The 14,953-nt window shown below is 44.7% G+C and overlaps 1 protein-coding gene across 1 annotated transcript in view; it reads right to left on the bottom strand.

Moving 5' to 3' along the window:
- The window catches only part of UNC5D (unc-5 netrin receptor D), a 329,440-nt gene that overhangs the window by 150,726 nt on the left and 163,761 nt on the right, over positions 1-14,953 (bottom strand). The window contains exon 7 of the mRNA XM_014524862.1: positions 9,193-9,336. Within this exon, the coding sequence (XP_014380348.1) occupies positions 9,193-9,336 (144 nt within the window). The remainder of the gene's footprint in view (positions 1-9,192; positions 9,337-14,953) is intronic.

The raw sequence follows: 14,953 nt of genomic DNA, 5'->3' as shown, positions 1-14,953 counted from the left end.
GAATCCCATCTCTCGGGCTTCTTTGAGCTTTCAAAAATTGGAGAATAATAACTAGATATGCTAATTAGTAAAGCTGAAGCAGAACTTAGTGTCCCTAGTGACCATTAACATTTTAAAAGGGTATTATTTTTAAATATATTAATTGAAGGTGCTCTGCATTTTGTGGTCGTATGATTTATTAAAACTCCTTTTCCATCATTAGCTATCCTCATGTTAGACTGGACTAGCTAACACACAACATATTTACTTCTAAAATATCCAGCACCCAAAGATCCCATGGACACTCGACAATAAATGCACAATTAAAAACCCGAATGCACAATTTTGAACCCGAAAGCTTGCTTAATAACTATTCTCCAACTATTTGGCTTGGTCTAATAAAAGATATCAAATTCACCCAAGGAACCTTGTCTGCCCTTGTCCTAAGACCAACACGGCTACAACCTACACCCCTGCAATTAGAAACAAAGCACAGGGAGGTGGTTAGAAATCTCAAGTTTCTGCACACACCTCCCAAATTTCTGCACACACCTCCCAAATTATACATCCACCTCTTGTATTCTAACCAGACTACTCCATTTGGCTAGATTATCCTTTCCACAGTCTTGGGACAGCACTGCTTCATTTCTTCTCCCAAGAGATTTTCAGATGGACAGTGAATTTCCTCCAGTGCTTCCTCCCTATGGTACAGAGGACACTAATCCGCTTAATTCGACTGGAGCAGCCTCCCAGAAGAGGCTCTCCCACTGACTTCAGCCTTGGGAAAGTATCCCTTTCCCATGGCGATTCCCAAATGCCAATGATTATGTACCCCATAATACATGCCTTGCTGCCCTGTGAGCACTAGGGAGACCGAACAGAAAGCTGCTTATTTACAACATGTGCTTTGAGTAAGGATGCTTCCTTTAGACAAAGTCATTTTCTTCAAACAGAATGTCTCAAATTGCACATTGTGGATTTATTGATTTAATTTTCTCCAGTGCTTACAACTTCATGAAATACATCCCCTTAAATAGAGGAGGCCCCGACTCAGTTACACTTCTATACATTTTGTAAATACATTAAAACTTATTTCAGCAAGCCACCTACTCACTGGAGAAAGATGCAAATAGCATCAGTATGATCCTTCCTATGATGCCCTGTTAAAGTCAGTTGCTTTCATGGAGGTAACAATTACTTTATCCAGTGCCCTATTTAAAGAGTTTTTCATTAATATTTAGACTACATGGTATCCACAAGGACTTTTCTTGGTGGAGGAAGGGGAGCAACATACATGTTTTGGTTCTCTGACTTCTAGGCTACTGTAAAACAATAGTTACTTGTGATTGCAGGGAAGTATAAATTGCTGTAGTGCTTAAAACTTATGATTCAGACTGCAGGCTCCAAGTGCAGAAGAAGGCCACAAAAGACAATGTAATAACAGGTGCTGTAAGCCAGCCCTGGAATAAAATAGTAGGGTTTTGTCCGCTATCACAAATTAGACCTTCACATTCTCATCTGTGGTCCCCGAGGGGATATTTCCCTCCACCCCCAATCAAAAAGCCATGCTCCAGATTAAGCAACTCAGCAGTTCATCAGAGATGGGCTGACAATGGTCAATGACAGTGGGCGTATCTACACATGCAATTAATGCAGCTGAATAAACTACAGTGCAATTCATGCCAGAGTTTATTGCTCCTGGGCACTGTGTTTGCACGTGCATCTGGGAGCGCAGCAGGTTGCGCCAGGCTAGTGCAGCTCTCACTGGCAGGAGGTCCTGGGGGTCAGTCTGCCAGCGCAGGGCTGCTCGGACCCAGCTCAATGTGTTACAGAGGGGCTGGCTGGGTCATGAGGGCATTTCAGTATGGGGCTAGCTGGCAGACAACCCTCAGACTGTGTCCCAGCCAGCCCCAGTGTCTACATGTGTGTTGCAGAAGAGTAAAAACTCCACTGTAGGACAGTAGTTGTGTTTACAAGTACTAAACTCCAGTGGAGTTAATTAGTTTACTCTGTCCTAATAGCACTACACATGTAGACACTGAGGGCATGTCCCTATGAGCACACGTGCATTTTCTAGCAACTAGCAATAACATAGTTGTGCCACTGCATGCATGCTCTGGTGCACAGCAAATTGCCCTGAGTGGGGTAGGGGAGCATCTGGACTGGCCCCAGCAGCCTTACCTGGGCTCCTGGGGGCCTCCCAGGGCTGCAGCAACAGCAATCTGGACACACAGAGCCTGGCCACCAGTTGGAGTGTGGCTCTGGCTGGCCAGACTCCGGTTTCAGGCACCACAGGCTGCTGCCATGTGCTCCATGCCAGAGGTGGGGTGTGTGTATGTGTGTTTTTTTTGGCAGGGGGTCCTGGTATCTAATTTTGCCATGTGCATTTTCTGGCACCTCAAATGCCTTTGAGGCACTGCAAAACAAATGGTCCTGCTCATGGGGACGAGGCCCAAGACATTTACTGCAAAGCTAATTAGGCAACTCCACAGCAAACATCTCGTGTAGACATGCCCAGTGAGTACCTGAAAGCACAGGGAGAGTGTTATACAATCCTGCTGGCAGGCTATTCATTTCACCTGTCTGAACTACGCTAAAACTGAAGTGAGTCCCGCCACCTTTGATGCTCCAGTTTCTGGAAGCACTACGCTCCTCTGCCACATACCTGTAAAAGCACTAGTCCAAATCCATCATAGCAAACAGCCAGTTCAACAGTGCCATTCTCAAGTGTAAAGCTGTACTTTGGTCTGTACATTAGAGAATGTAGAAATGGGGGGATAGGAAAAAACAGTGGAGAGCACCTGCTAGGTTAGCCCAACATTTGAAGTTACCTATGCCAGATACGCGAATGGTGTGCAGGTGATCACTCTCTACAATGATAGGTGTGGTATTTAAAAGGAGACACAGCTAGACGGATTGTCCTGCTTCCATTCATCTCTTGCTCTCTCTTCCCGCTGCCATGTTTGGAGGGTGGAAAATCATAGCCCAGAGAAAAGTCAATAAAAATTCAATTCAGAATAATAGTCTTCTGCAGCTCAGCAATATAGGAGAATTATCAGCTCATTCAGTGTTATGACAGTTAATGCAGTGAAATAAAAATTGAATTTACACATTCAAAGTCATCGGCCAACAAAAAAATCACAGGCGTTTATAAAATCAAGGGGCTGGTAAGCTGTCCTATTAGCTAACCCAACTGTTTTATTTAAATTGGTCCTGTCAAAGCAACATAATTGTAGAAGCAGTTCCAAAATAATCTTCATCTGGCCTGAAAAAGAAATGTGCAACTAAGGCAAATTTTGATGTATCCTCCGAGTTCATGATGCTTGCTTAATTTTGTATAGTGTTTATGGTCATTGGATAAAAGAGATCATTATGTGCTCCTTTGAGTAAGAGAAATACTGTGCCCATTTTACAGATGGGTAGGCTGAAATACAGAAAGGAGCAGGTAATTTGTCAGAGTCAGTGATTGAGCTGGGAACAGAACCAAACAGCTCTTGTTCCCACTCCCCCCTTCTTTCACTACCTATAAAAAAAGCCTCAACTCAACCCTTCATATTTTGCCACTGTTTCCTGTGAAAATCGTCATGCAATAAATACTAAATGAAGCAAAAAAAGCCTCAACTCAACCCTTCATATTTTTGCCACTGTTTCCTGTGAAAATCATCATGCAGTAAATACTAAATGAAGATGAGCAATATTTGTTTACTTTTTTCTCCTCTGCAGCATATTTCACCAAATATAATAACTAGAGCTAGTGATTTAAAAGGAAACAAAATACTGGGATCACAAGAGAGTAAGGAGAAGTAATTTCCTGAAGCCTCTGCTAGCACGGCTGCTGCAAAGCATCACTCAGATTCCTCTTCCACAAGAACAACGCAGTAGATCTAATTGCAAGGTAAAAATTGGATGAAGCTTAGTGTATTTCTACTGTCTCATAAAACTCTATATTATAACAATCATATTTGGGTTCTTTCCTATTGATGTGTCCCCCTTCCTGCCATGTTGTGTTTATTGCATTTTCCACCTTCTCCTTCCTTGACATAATGTTCTGCTGATTGTGAGCGATAACACTGCAGTACACCATTTCTGATACAAGCAGCAGGGACGGGTTTGGACCGAAATACATAGTTCCCCTGTCTAGGAAAAAGTACTACCCCTTCTCCCAAGTATATTAAAAATATAGGAGTGAAACAACCTTTTCTAGAGTTATGTTTCTTCCGTGCCAGAAGAGATGACCTCGCCCCCCCCAAAAGTAACCACTTGAATGGATTTAGCACAATTCATGCACAAAGTATAGTACAATAGCTGTCATTGAATAATTAACACTTGTCAGCCCTTGTAGCTGTATCTGCAACACACGAGGGGATGGATTTGGCCCTATTTGGTGAGCTTCCAAGAACTACACCTCCGATGCTTTGCTCACTTGGCTTCTTTTCTCATCAGGCTTCCTTTCGAACCCATGTTAGGCAAACAACAAGCATACAGTAGATCTTTGCAAACAACAGAAATGCCGCACTATACAGATTTTTAAAAGCAAATTAAGAAAAGACAATTTTTTCAGGAAAAATGTTGGAATTATTCACATTTTTTTGTGAAAAATAGGAGCAAAATGTCTGAAGCGCTCAAACATTTGCAATGCATGTTTAGCATGCAGCATTCAGCTTCGTTGGCAAGTTAGCAGGATTCACAACCATGGTGTTAACTGCATCCCAAGAGCAGTATTTTGCAGTATAGTTACTCAAAAAGAGACTTGCTACTGATTTTATTACAATATAAGAGCTGTTGATCCTTTTTGCAATGTCCTCCAACATAGGAAACATGTGCTGAGCTAGGCATTTTATTATTATTATTTTATGTGCAGTACATGGCCTGACCTTGAGAGCTATTGCCTCATTGTATAAGCTAGGAGCAAAACATAGAGCAACATAAGGAATAGCCTCCCCTTGCGACATGAAGGAAGATTAAGTTATTCCTAAATCGCTATAGAATAAATTTCAGTGAAAGGTTCAAACCGCCTGACCTGGCTTAACAGCAGTTACAGTTAACAGCATATGGCTAGGATAAATATTCTTACTCTTATACTGACCTGTGCTGGGGACAAAAAGATTGGAAGAGGCTTCCTGTGACATCATGTCCGGTCTCCCTACGTGTGCAGACAGTCTTTTGTTTTTTTTTTCCCCCCAAGAAATCCACAAATCATCGCTCCAAACTGAAATCACCAATTCAGATCTTCACACACGGTCATAAGGCTCCATACCAGAACCACAAAGAACATCTTACAACATGCCACAAATAAAAGCAGGAGAGACAAGGGCACTCGTTTATCACCACAGCCCAGGGTTGGTTTTTATTGATCATCTGCAACTTGTTAGTAATAAACTCTTTTACTGATACATGTTTTTACTAATATATATTTTACATAATTTCAAAACAACTCTTCTGCCAGGCCCTACCCTGACACCACAAAATCACAGAGAAGTGGGGTTGGAAGGGACCTCTTGGAGTCATCTAGTCCAACCTCCTGCCTCAGGCAGGATTCTCCCTATCCAAACCATCCTTATACACACCTATTTTTTAACTTCCTAACAAAACTACATAGTCGACCTTGACATAACCACAAGATGTAACACCCTAATCTATCACAAGTAAAACTGGGGGACAACGGCACCCAACATCCTGCTGCAGCAGAAGTTGTTAAAATATGCTTGAGAGATCCCATGAAGAGGACTAAACTACCCAGGAACTACTCTACCCTCTACAATCTATGGGGTAAAATTCCTTCCTGACCCCAAATATGGCAATTAGTTTCACCCCGAGCAGAAAGACATGACCCTCTAGCCAGGATCATCTGGATTTAAGTCCCAGCAGGAGCATTGGCACACCCCAGTCACAATCCCCACCCTTGGCTGCAGCCAGCACCAAATGTTTCTGGCGAGAATGCCAGGCCACAAGTTAGAAGGGCTCGGTTCAAATTTGGGTATTTATCACCAAGTACAGTAAAAAAGGTAAAAATGTTTGGTTGTAAAGTAGACAAAGTTCTTTGGGTCAATCAGATATCCTTTATTAGACCAACTCAAATAGCTGGAAAAAAAATCTTTGCAAGCTTTCAGGCACAAGTACCCTTCATCAGGCTGAAGAAGCATCTGCCTTATAAAGTAAAGGGTTTCTAGTGAAGAAAATAATTTTGGGGTGGGCAATACCGCTTGGCTGCAGCAATGGTTTTCCACCATGCTGCCCCAACACCTTGATGCCCCTTACTGCACCCTGCCCCATGCTGCCTCACCCAGCCCACCCTCCAACCTTAACCCCACTGGCCCCATTCCCCGAGTCCTGGCATGGACCCCCAAAGAAACCTACCTACAACCCTGCAATATTACAGGACTGGATGCAGCAATGATGACCTTGTGAGATCCCCAACATCTATGAAGAGCAGCAAGAGGACAAGACTCGAGGAGGAGGGAAGGCTTCCTGCAGGGTGCTGCTGTCCCACACAGACAGTGGCACTACTCTGCTCTGCCCTTCTACCAAACTCTGGCTGCCCAGCTTCCTTCCAAACACTTGGCAACCCTGCTACAGTCTTAAGGCATCAACTGTAGCTGGTTAATGTATTCTCAGAAGATCCTAAGATGAAGAACATGTTCTCTCTCCCAAAGGAAGGCACAAACATCACCTATGCTTCTTCGTGTTTCCCCGTGGAAAGTAACCGGTGAGCATAATCTGTTGTAGTCTCCCTTTCAGGCAACTCGTTATCTACGTCACAGCAGTAGCATTGATGCCCGTCCTGTTCAGTTGGGCCAAAAAGATTCCAGCAGGAAAGTATACAGAACCCCCCCCGCCAAAAAAAAACCCCAACCCCACAACCACAGCCACTATCACACCCAGCTCTGCCTCAAGCTGCTCCACCAGCTGGCTCCCAGCAGCAATTAGGCTTGTGCAGCCTGAGGCAGCTCTGACCTCTAACTGGAATCAGCTGTGGGAAGAATGAAGCAGGCCTTTATGCTCCACAAGAGCTTCCAGCACAGCCGAGCTGGCAGTGCCTGCCACAAGGTACAGAGCAGACCTAGCACCCACCCACCCCTTCGCGCCCCCCCGAGGGGCACTCCTTTCTTCCCCAGAGCATTCCTTCTTTTCTGCCTTCCAGTGCTCGGTAGCTGCCAGGCTCCTCTAGCCCAGTGCTTCTCAACCTTTTTGTACCAGGACCTGTTTGCAAACATCAATGGCCACTCCTAACCTAGTGCCCCAACACTCCTGACCTCCAGCCTGCCCCTCAGTGTGTGGGGCATGGGGGTCTCCAAGCAGCCCCTGGCAGGCTGGACCTCTGTCAACCTGAAAGGAAATAGCCATAGTTTCCCACATTTTTCTCCGTTACAGGAGAATCTTTGAAAGTGTGTGGATCCATTTTTGAACCTGCATACCTGAATTTGTATTTTAGCCAATTTTTAAAATGAAATCTTCATAAATTTTACAAGAAGGAAGCAAGTTTGACCACCTGAAGCCTGAGACCTTGTTCCTGCCTTTGTCCGAAGTAATTAGCATTATCACAGGTCATCGGAGAGCTTAGAGACACCTTGCCACGTAAGAAATGCCTGCCCAGAAGAGCATGCCATCTTTTTACTCCTCTGTGAAATATGAAACAGCATAACCACGAGGAAATATGAATACATCCTGCTTACCACTACACAACTTCGAGGTCAACAGACTATTCCAACTTTCCTCTGAGCCTAATCTGCATGTAAAATAAACTGTTCCAAACAGGAGATTTTACTACACCTTCAACTCTCCTACGAGCAATGAGCTTTCATTTCTACCCAGGGCAACTTTTACAATCTTCTTTTCTATGCCTGAAGAAGGGTGTTTGTTCCCGAAAGCTTGCAATCAAAGCATTTCTTTTACAAAAATCTAGCCACGAGTCCCAATTCCTTTTGCCTCCAGACCAATATGGCTACAACCTGGAAACTTGATGAATTTTAAAAATGTAAAACTTGTGATCCTTTCATATATTCTTGCAACCCACTTTTGGGTCATGACCCACAGGTTGAGAAACACTGCTCTAGCCTGAGGCAGTTATCTCCCCTAGCTGGGCTCAGCTGTGGGAAGAGGCGAGCAGGCTTGCAGCTCAGTGGATGCCTGTGGCTTCGCTACCCTGTAATACCATGCTGCAGCACTCTGACTGGCAGCACCTCCCACAAGGTACAGAACAGAGACACCAAAGAGATCTAGCACCAGCCCACCAGATTCAATGCCCTGCGTTAACAGAGATGGCTTTCTTAGCAAAGCACTCCCTCTCAAGCTCCCTCTCAGTTAGCTCTGACAGGTTGCTGGCTCTTATGCCTGATTTCAAAACTCATGCCAGAGGTGATATCTTTTAATAGACCAACTAGATATTTGCAGAAACAAATCATCTCACTGCCATGTATGTTAATAATATATTAAATTATTTGCGAGCTTTCAAGCACAGGCATACACCACACTCTTTATCAGGCATAGGAGATTGCAAAAATTGTAAAAGTATTCCAAAAGGGGGCTTTTACATCATCAGCTACTTGCAATCTAAAACCTATGACATGTTAAAGCCCGAATCTTGGTCTTGGTTCCTAAAGTGACAGTTTTATTGCATTTTATTATGTTTTTCCCCCCACTTCCCCTGCTGATTGTGTAATGAAAAAAAATCACCCCTTTTTCCTGTTCTCATCCTGCTTCCCCCACATCAGTACTCATAACAAATAATGTGCTTCAATATTTAAAAGCTCATTGACAGGAGTAGGACAAAAGCCTCTAATGTACGCTTGCATATTTTCAGTAAAATGCAGCAGATATACTTTGTTAAATGATTCTGCAGATGTCTTCAGACCCTTGTCATCAGCAGAGCAAGAGGGCATGTTCCAGTAGGCTTTCAATCTGCATTAACCTTTTTTTATTGCACTGCATTGTTGTGACACCTGCGTGTATGCAATCCAAGCGGAATCTGAGAGAAAGAGACTTGCTGAGTGTACTTCAAAGAAAATCATCAATCCACATTAAAATATAACGGAGCTCCGACAAGGCAGTGTTGGAACAAGTATGGTATGTTTTCCCTGATGATCCTGCAGTATCTCATAGGAAGTCCTAGCTATGACAACAAGCCTTCCCAGTATTCAGCTACTTTTAACCCTGACAGAAGAGCTTATTTCAACATCTTCCAAAAGTTAAGTAACAAACATTTCTTCCACTTACAGGCTATGCGGACTGATGCCTTCCTGCTCTTTGAGGTCCCTAGATGACTCCATGCGACGCACTGACACCAGTAATCTTCTGGCCCGTGAAAATCCTCCACTTGCTGCCTTGTCACATTGATGAACACCTCTCGAACCTTCAAGCCTGAAGGGGAAAGATATAGGAAATTAGCTGATACAGGATGTCTTACTCAGGCAGAAAGCTAAGGTTAGCCAAACCTATTCTTTTTAATTAAACAATTCCATTTTTAATCAAGGCAAAGCTTTAATTACTTTGACAAAAATATATTACTACTAATTAAATTCTAACAGCTGAGTAGGTCATAACACAAGAGTGAAAAGACCCGGCATGGTCTTTGGGAACAATGTAGTATCTGACTTAGAAATGCTTCCTTTTGAGCTTTCCAGAAACTTGTTCATTTAGAGACTTGCAATCTATAAGAAAAAGGTATTTTTGGTGCCCTTGGCAGATCACTGGCAGGCCCACCAGGGACCCCAATGAATTCAAAACACCCACAGAAAAACCTCACAAGAATTAAATCAACCACCCACTGAGACCTTGCTTGAGTTTCAACCCACTGATAACCCAAGACATACCCAACGCCTGCCTTTTTATATAAAGGAAAGAAAGGATGAGGCTGGTATTATGCCATAGAAACTATCAAACTTGAGGCATTTCAAGCATGAGGAGGAAGTGAATTCCAAACTCCTGAGATCCAGGGGAGAAATCCTTGTTGCCACCACGTCCCTCTTATCCTAGAGGTCTAATCAACACAAGTTGTCTCAAGCAAGAGCTTATACTATTCAGATGTCCTTGTTTAATCCAGTCTTTTGCAACCCTGTGCGCACAGCATAATCACCCAAGTTACCTTACCTCTGGCAAGCACTTACCTCATGGTAATAATCATAAACTATATTCACATTACATTGTTTACAGCAGCAGTTCCCACCACGGTGCCCACGGGCACCATAGCGCCCCCCGAGGTTTATTCAGGTGCCCACGCGCATTTTCACAATCAGTAAAAATCATTATTCCAACAAAAAATGCTGTCACTGCTGATTGAAATCAGAACAGCAACACTTCAAAATTTTTTGCACAGGCTGTATGCAGTGGCTGCCAAAACGAACCTGAGTCAGTCTGACTGATGCAGTGACAGAGTGGCGCTTACTGCTTCCTCCCCAAACAAAACTATGTGCACGCGCGTAAGAGTTGTGTGAAGCTTTGGTCTCTGATTCGATTCAGCAGAGAGTCGGCCCGATTCGGTGGCCAAATATCCAAATCCAATCAGAGGACCCTTCAATCTCTCCAAATCGAATCAGAGCCCTCCAAATTGATTCAAAGAGATTAAGAAAGATTCAGCGATTTGGACATAGAGATGGCTTTAAATGTTTTTTCTACATATCTCTAGGTAGCAGGTGGCTCGTGATCACTGTGATGCTGGGGCACATGGAGCGTCCCACAGAAGCACAGGGGGCTCCCTAGTGCACTTGGCAACAGACCTGGAAGTGGATCAGAAGAACTGCTGGTCCACTTCTGGGTCTGCCGAGAAGCGCGCTGGGGAGCACCCCCATGCCCTCCCTGGCTTGGCAACTGGTACCTCCTGGGTCTGGGGGGGCACCTGGGGTCACCCCTTGGCTGATCGTTGAGCTGGAAGGGTGCAGGGCCCCCCAGCACACTCCCTGGTGGATCCAGAAGTGGACCGGAAGTACTTCTGGAGTACCAGCATGCGTGTGAACACTGCAATGCTGGGATGCATGAAGCGCCCCACAGGAGCAAAAAAAACTTTTAAAGCTCTGTCTGTGGCCGAATCGCTGATTCTCTGAATCGGCATCGAATCTTCAGATTTGGATTCGGCCGAATCGAATCAGGGACAGTGATCCAAATCAACTAATCGAATCACTGTCCCCAGTTCGGGCTGAATCTGAATAGAATAGGGCCCGCTTTGCACATCCCTAATGAGCATATCCAGGATTCTAAATACTAAACTTAGTATTTAGTTTCTAAGTTTAGTAGAAACTAAACTTAGTTTAGTTCATTCACCCCATTTAGTTCACCCCATTCATATGGGTGCCCGCTGCTTTTTCTTTTAAATCTGAGTGTACCCTTGGGCACATAAATGTTGGGAACCCCCTGGTTTACAGCATTCAAAAACTGTGAGGACAAAACATTAGGAATGAAAACTACATCAATGATCTTAACAAACAAGGGGGACAAACAGGGATCTCTTATGTGGCTACATGAGAGAACGGAGAACAGGTTCAGAGGTGGACCAGAAGTTTTCCTGGCATCAGACCCACATTTGTATGTGCAACCATCTTCCAGTGATTTTACTGTGTGTACAATACAGCCTCCTGTCCTTACAATATGCCACAGAAGAATTTACAACTATTTACTCAAACCTGGACTAAAGCTATGAGAAGTGTAGAGAATGATCACACATTTTCATGTTTTTCACTGTTCAAGGGGACTCATTTCCTTTAAGAGAAAGAAGCCAACAAGTCGCAAGAAAACGAGAGAGAAATGAGAAAGAGACGAGAAGGAAAAATGGTCTAATGGGGAGTAAAGATGGAGAATGCTAGATATTGCCTCTCTAATTTCTGCCATTCCAAGACTCCTAGTCTTCTGAGCATGGGAGGAAATTCATCAATAGCAATCTTCAACTCAGAGCCGTTTGACTTCAGACCTGATTTAAGGACGTGTATGGGACAACTACTTTACAATCTCTTATTTCCTTCACTTTTTAGTGCTAGAAGTATCTCACTTAAAGTTAAAAAAAACCCCTCACAGTGTGGCAAAGCAGGGATGGTTTCGCTAAAAAACTTAGAAGCTTGTTGTGACAGGGGGCCAACTCAGGGCCAGGTCTCAGCATCAGCCCGCCCACCTGTCTGTATGGGGCAGTCCACCCAGTCTCTCCTGTCACAACTTGCTGTTTATCAAACTGGTGTAAAATGTGGGAGGCTGTCCATTTTAATGCCCCGAAGCCAGGGGGTGCTATACATAACTCTGACATCCCTTTATTGTGTCCCATACCTTTTAAATGACATCCAGATTATTATTACATCTCTATAGTAAGTCCGGGCAAATCTCAGTCCACAGTTGGACCTCTCACACACTGCCCCTTTCAGGGCCACATTCATACTGCCCCTATTTCACTGGGGCCTCTTCCACTGCACCCTCTCTCACAGGCCTCTGGCACACTGCCCCTCACTAGGCTACTCTCAACCTGCTCTGCTCCCTTGAACGACCCCTTTGGGCCATCAGGCTTAACTACTCTCGTGCTGGCACTGCATACGCTGCCTTTTGGATAGCTTGTGCTCCCCTACTCTACATCCTTCCCCAGCAGGGTGTAGGTTTTAGTCATACCCAGGACCAGGAGCCTCCTGCAATCCCCATAGCTCCTGCCCTTACCCCCAAGGATGTTCCGAGCAGCAGCTCAATTGGGTGTTGTTCTTTCGGCTGCCAGCAGCAGACTGCTGCCTCTGCCCTATGGGCCAAGATCTAAAATAGATCACCTCCTCAGGGCTGGCCCACACTTGCCGGCTGCCTGTTCCCAGCCTTAAAGTGGCAGGCACCCAAAAGTGCCCTGCCACAGTTCTGCCTGTCATTCAAGGGATCCTGGGTAGACAAGGAGGCACTAAGGGAGAAGGGTAATAACTGTAATCGAAGATATCAAACATGGCATTTTAGACCTGAGAGAACCTATAGTAAAGAAGTAGATTGGATCAATGGCTGCCTATACATGTGCTTAGGGGTGGGGGATGTTTTAATTAGACTGGTTCCTGGACAGTCACTCCAATTAAAACAGCTCACTGTCACATGTATCAAGCCACCGTATGTTTTAAAACAGCCGTGGGATGCTTTATCTAAAGCTTATTCAATGAAGTTTAGATAAAGCACCCCCTCAGGCATTTAAAAATGTGCAGGGGCTTAATATACATGACAGGTAGACAATGCTAGAGCATTCTAACTAGAATGTGAACGAGCACATGTACAGGCCACTAGTGATTTTAAAAGGCCAAACAGGGATCTTGTTACTGTTACAGAAAACACAGACAAAATCTGTTTCTCAGGTAGTTACGGGTAGGCCTGTGTGAAGCGGCTAGTATCCATTTCGGATTTGGACAATTCGGGGGACAGTGATTCAATTCAGTGATTTGAATCACTGTCCTGAATCGATTCAGCTGAATGTGCTGAATGTCTGAATCACTCAGGCCCCTCCCCTCTCCCCACTCTGCTCTCTCAGCCCCACAATGCCTGCTCCACTCGCCCCAGCTCCTGGCACTTTGGAAAAAAAAGGCCTGACTCACCAGGTGCTGCTGCACGAGCCCCTCTGACCCCCCCGCTGTCTTAGCCACCCCTCATAGCTGCCCCACTGGCCCCAGCTCCGGCTCTTTAGGGAACCCCCCCCCCCCCCCCCTCCGGCTATTTAGGGAACCCCCCCCCCCCAACCCCAGACTCACTGAAGGAGCTGGTGAATTCCGAGGTTTTTTTCATTTTTTTCTTAAAGGGCCAGAGCTGGGCTGGGTGGGGAAGCCATGGGAGGGCAGGGGGCTCATGAAGAGCATGGGGCAGTGGAGGGTAGCAAGGATAGCCTTCCCCCAGCAGCACCCGGTGAGTAGGGACTTTTTTTTAAAGCCCTGGGAGCTGGGGAAGGCAAAGCAGCTGGTGGGGAGCATGGCTGAGGGCACAGGCTGTGGATGGGGCCTGGCAGGGGTCCTCCCATGGTCCCCACTCCCTTCCTCCAGCCCCCGCTTCCCCCCGCCCCTACTTACCAGCTCCACATCCAGGTCCAGGTCCCTGATGCAGTGGGCGGGGACTGCCTGAATTGCCAAAGCTCTCCAAATCTTTTCTGAAGAGTTGGAGAGCTTTGAATCAATTTGGACCTTTTTATTTGTCTCCTGTTTGATTTGGATTTGGAGATTTGGCCACCGAATCAGGCCAAATCTCCTCCATATCGAATCAGCACCTGAAGTTTCACACAGCCCTAGTAATAGGTGAGGAACAAGGAAGTTGATCTTTCCATAAAAAGCACAGAACTGCTGGACTGAGGATGAAAAATATCCTGCATAACAGGGAAAAATTGTCAGATGCTCTAGAAAAGGACATAATGCACTTGTGCTGAGCTACTGCAAGCAAGGAAATGGAGATCTAAGTGAAGCAAGTGAGACAGCAGAAATTTCACCCCCAAAGGTATCCTCGCATTTCAAAATTAGTTTTTGATCCTAAATTAAGAGGGTGACATTTAAAGCCATTTTAACAGAAGGAAATCCCAGTAAAAAAAGAAGTATTTAAGAACTTTAAAGCATTTTCTCTCTTCAACATCAATGTCTTATATTTTGATCAGTAAAATGTGAAGTGGGCTACAGGCATTTCCATCTGGACTAGAGAGAGGTATGACCACACCTCGAATTGAAAGAGGATATTCTAGAGATAGTCACAAGTGAGAAAAAATGAAAATAAAATTTGCATTACAGAGCACAGCCAGGGTCCTCCTGTAACTTAGGTCATAGGATTTTACTCACTTCACAGAGAGATTATCTTAATTTATAGAAGAAGAAACAGGCATGCATTGCCGCCTCCTCTCCTGTCCTGGTACGCCACCTCTTTATTGCATATACTAGTGATGTTGGCCATGTTTTTGACACCCACTTTCTAGAATCTCGAGGGAAAGAAGAGATAATCATAATAAGAGTTAAAAGGCTTTAAGAATAATTTGAAAGATAGTTGGTCATAAAAGCATTAATCTGAAAATGGAGCACAT

Source organism: Alligator sinensis, unplaced genomic scaffold (assembly GCF_000455745.1).
Source record: "Alligator sinensis unplaced genomic scaffold, ASM45574v1 scaffold1643_1, whole genome shotgun sequence".
In the NCBI taxonomy this organism is placed as follows: domain Eukaryota; kingdom Metazoa; phylum Chordata; order Crocodylia; family Alligatoridae; genus Alligator; species Alligator sinensis.
The sequence above is the reverse complement of the archived record's forward strand: the minus strand, read 5'-3'. Positions and strand labels throughout refer to the sequence as shown.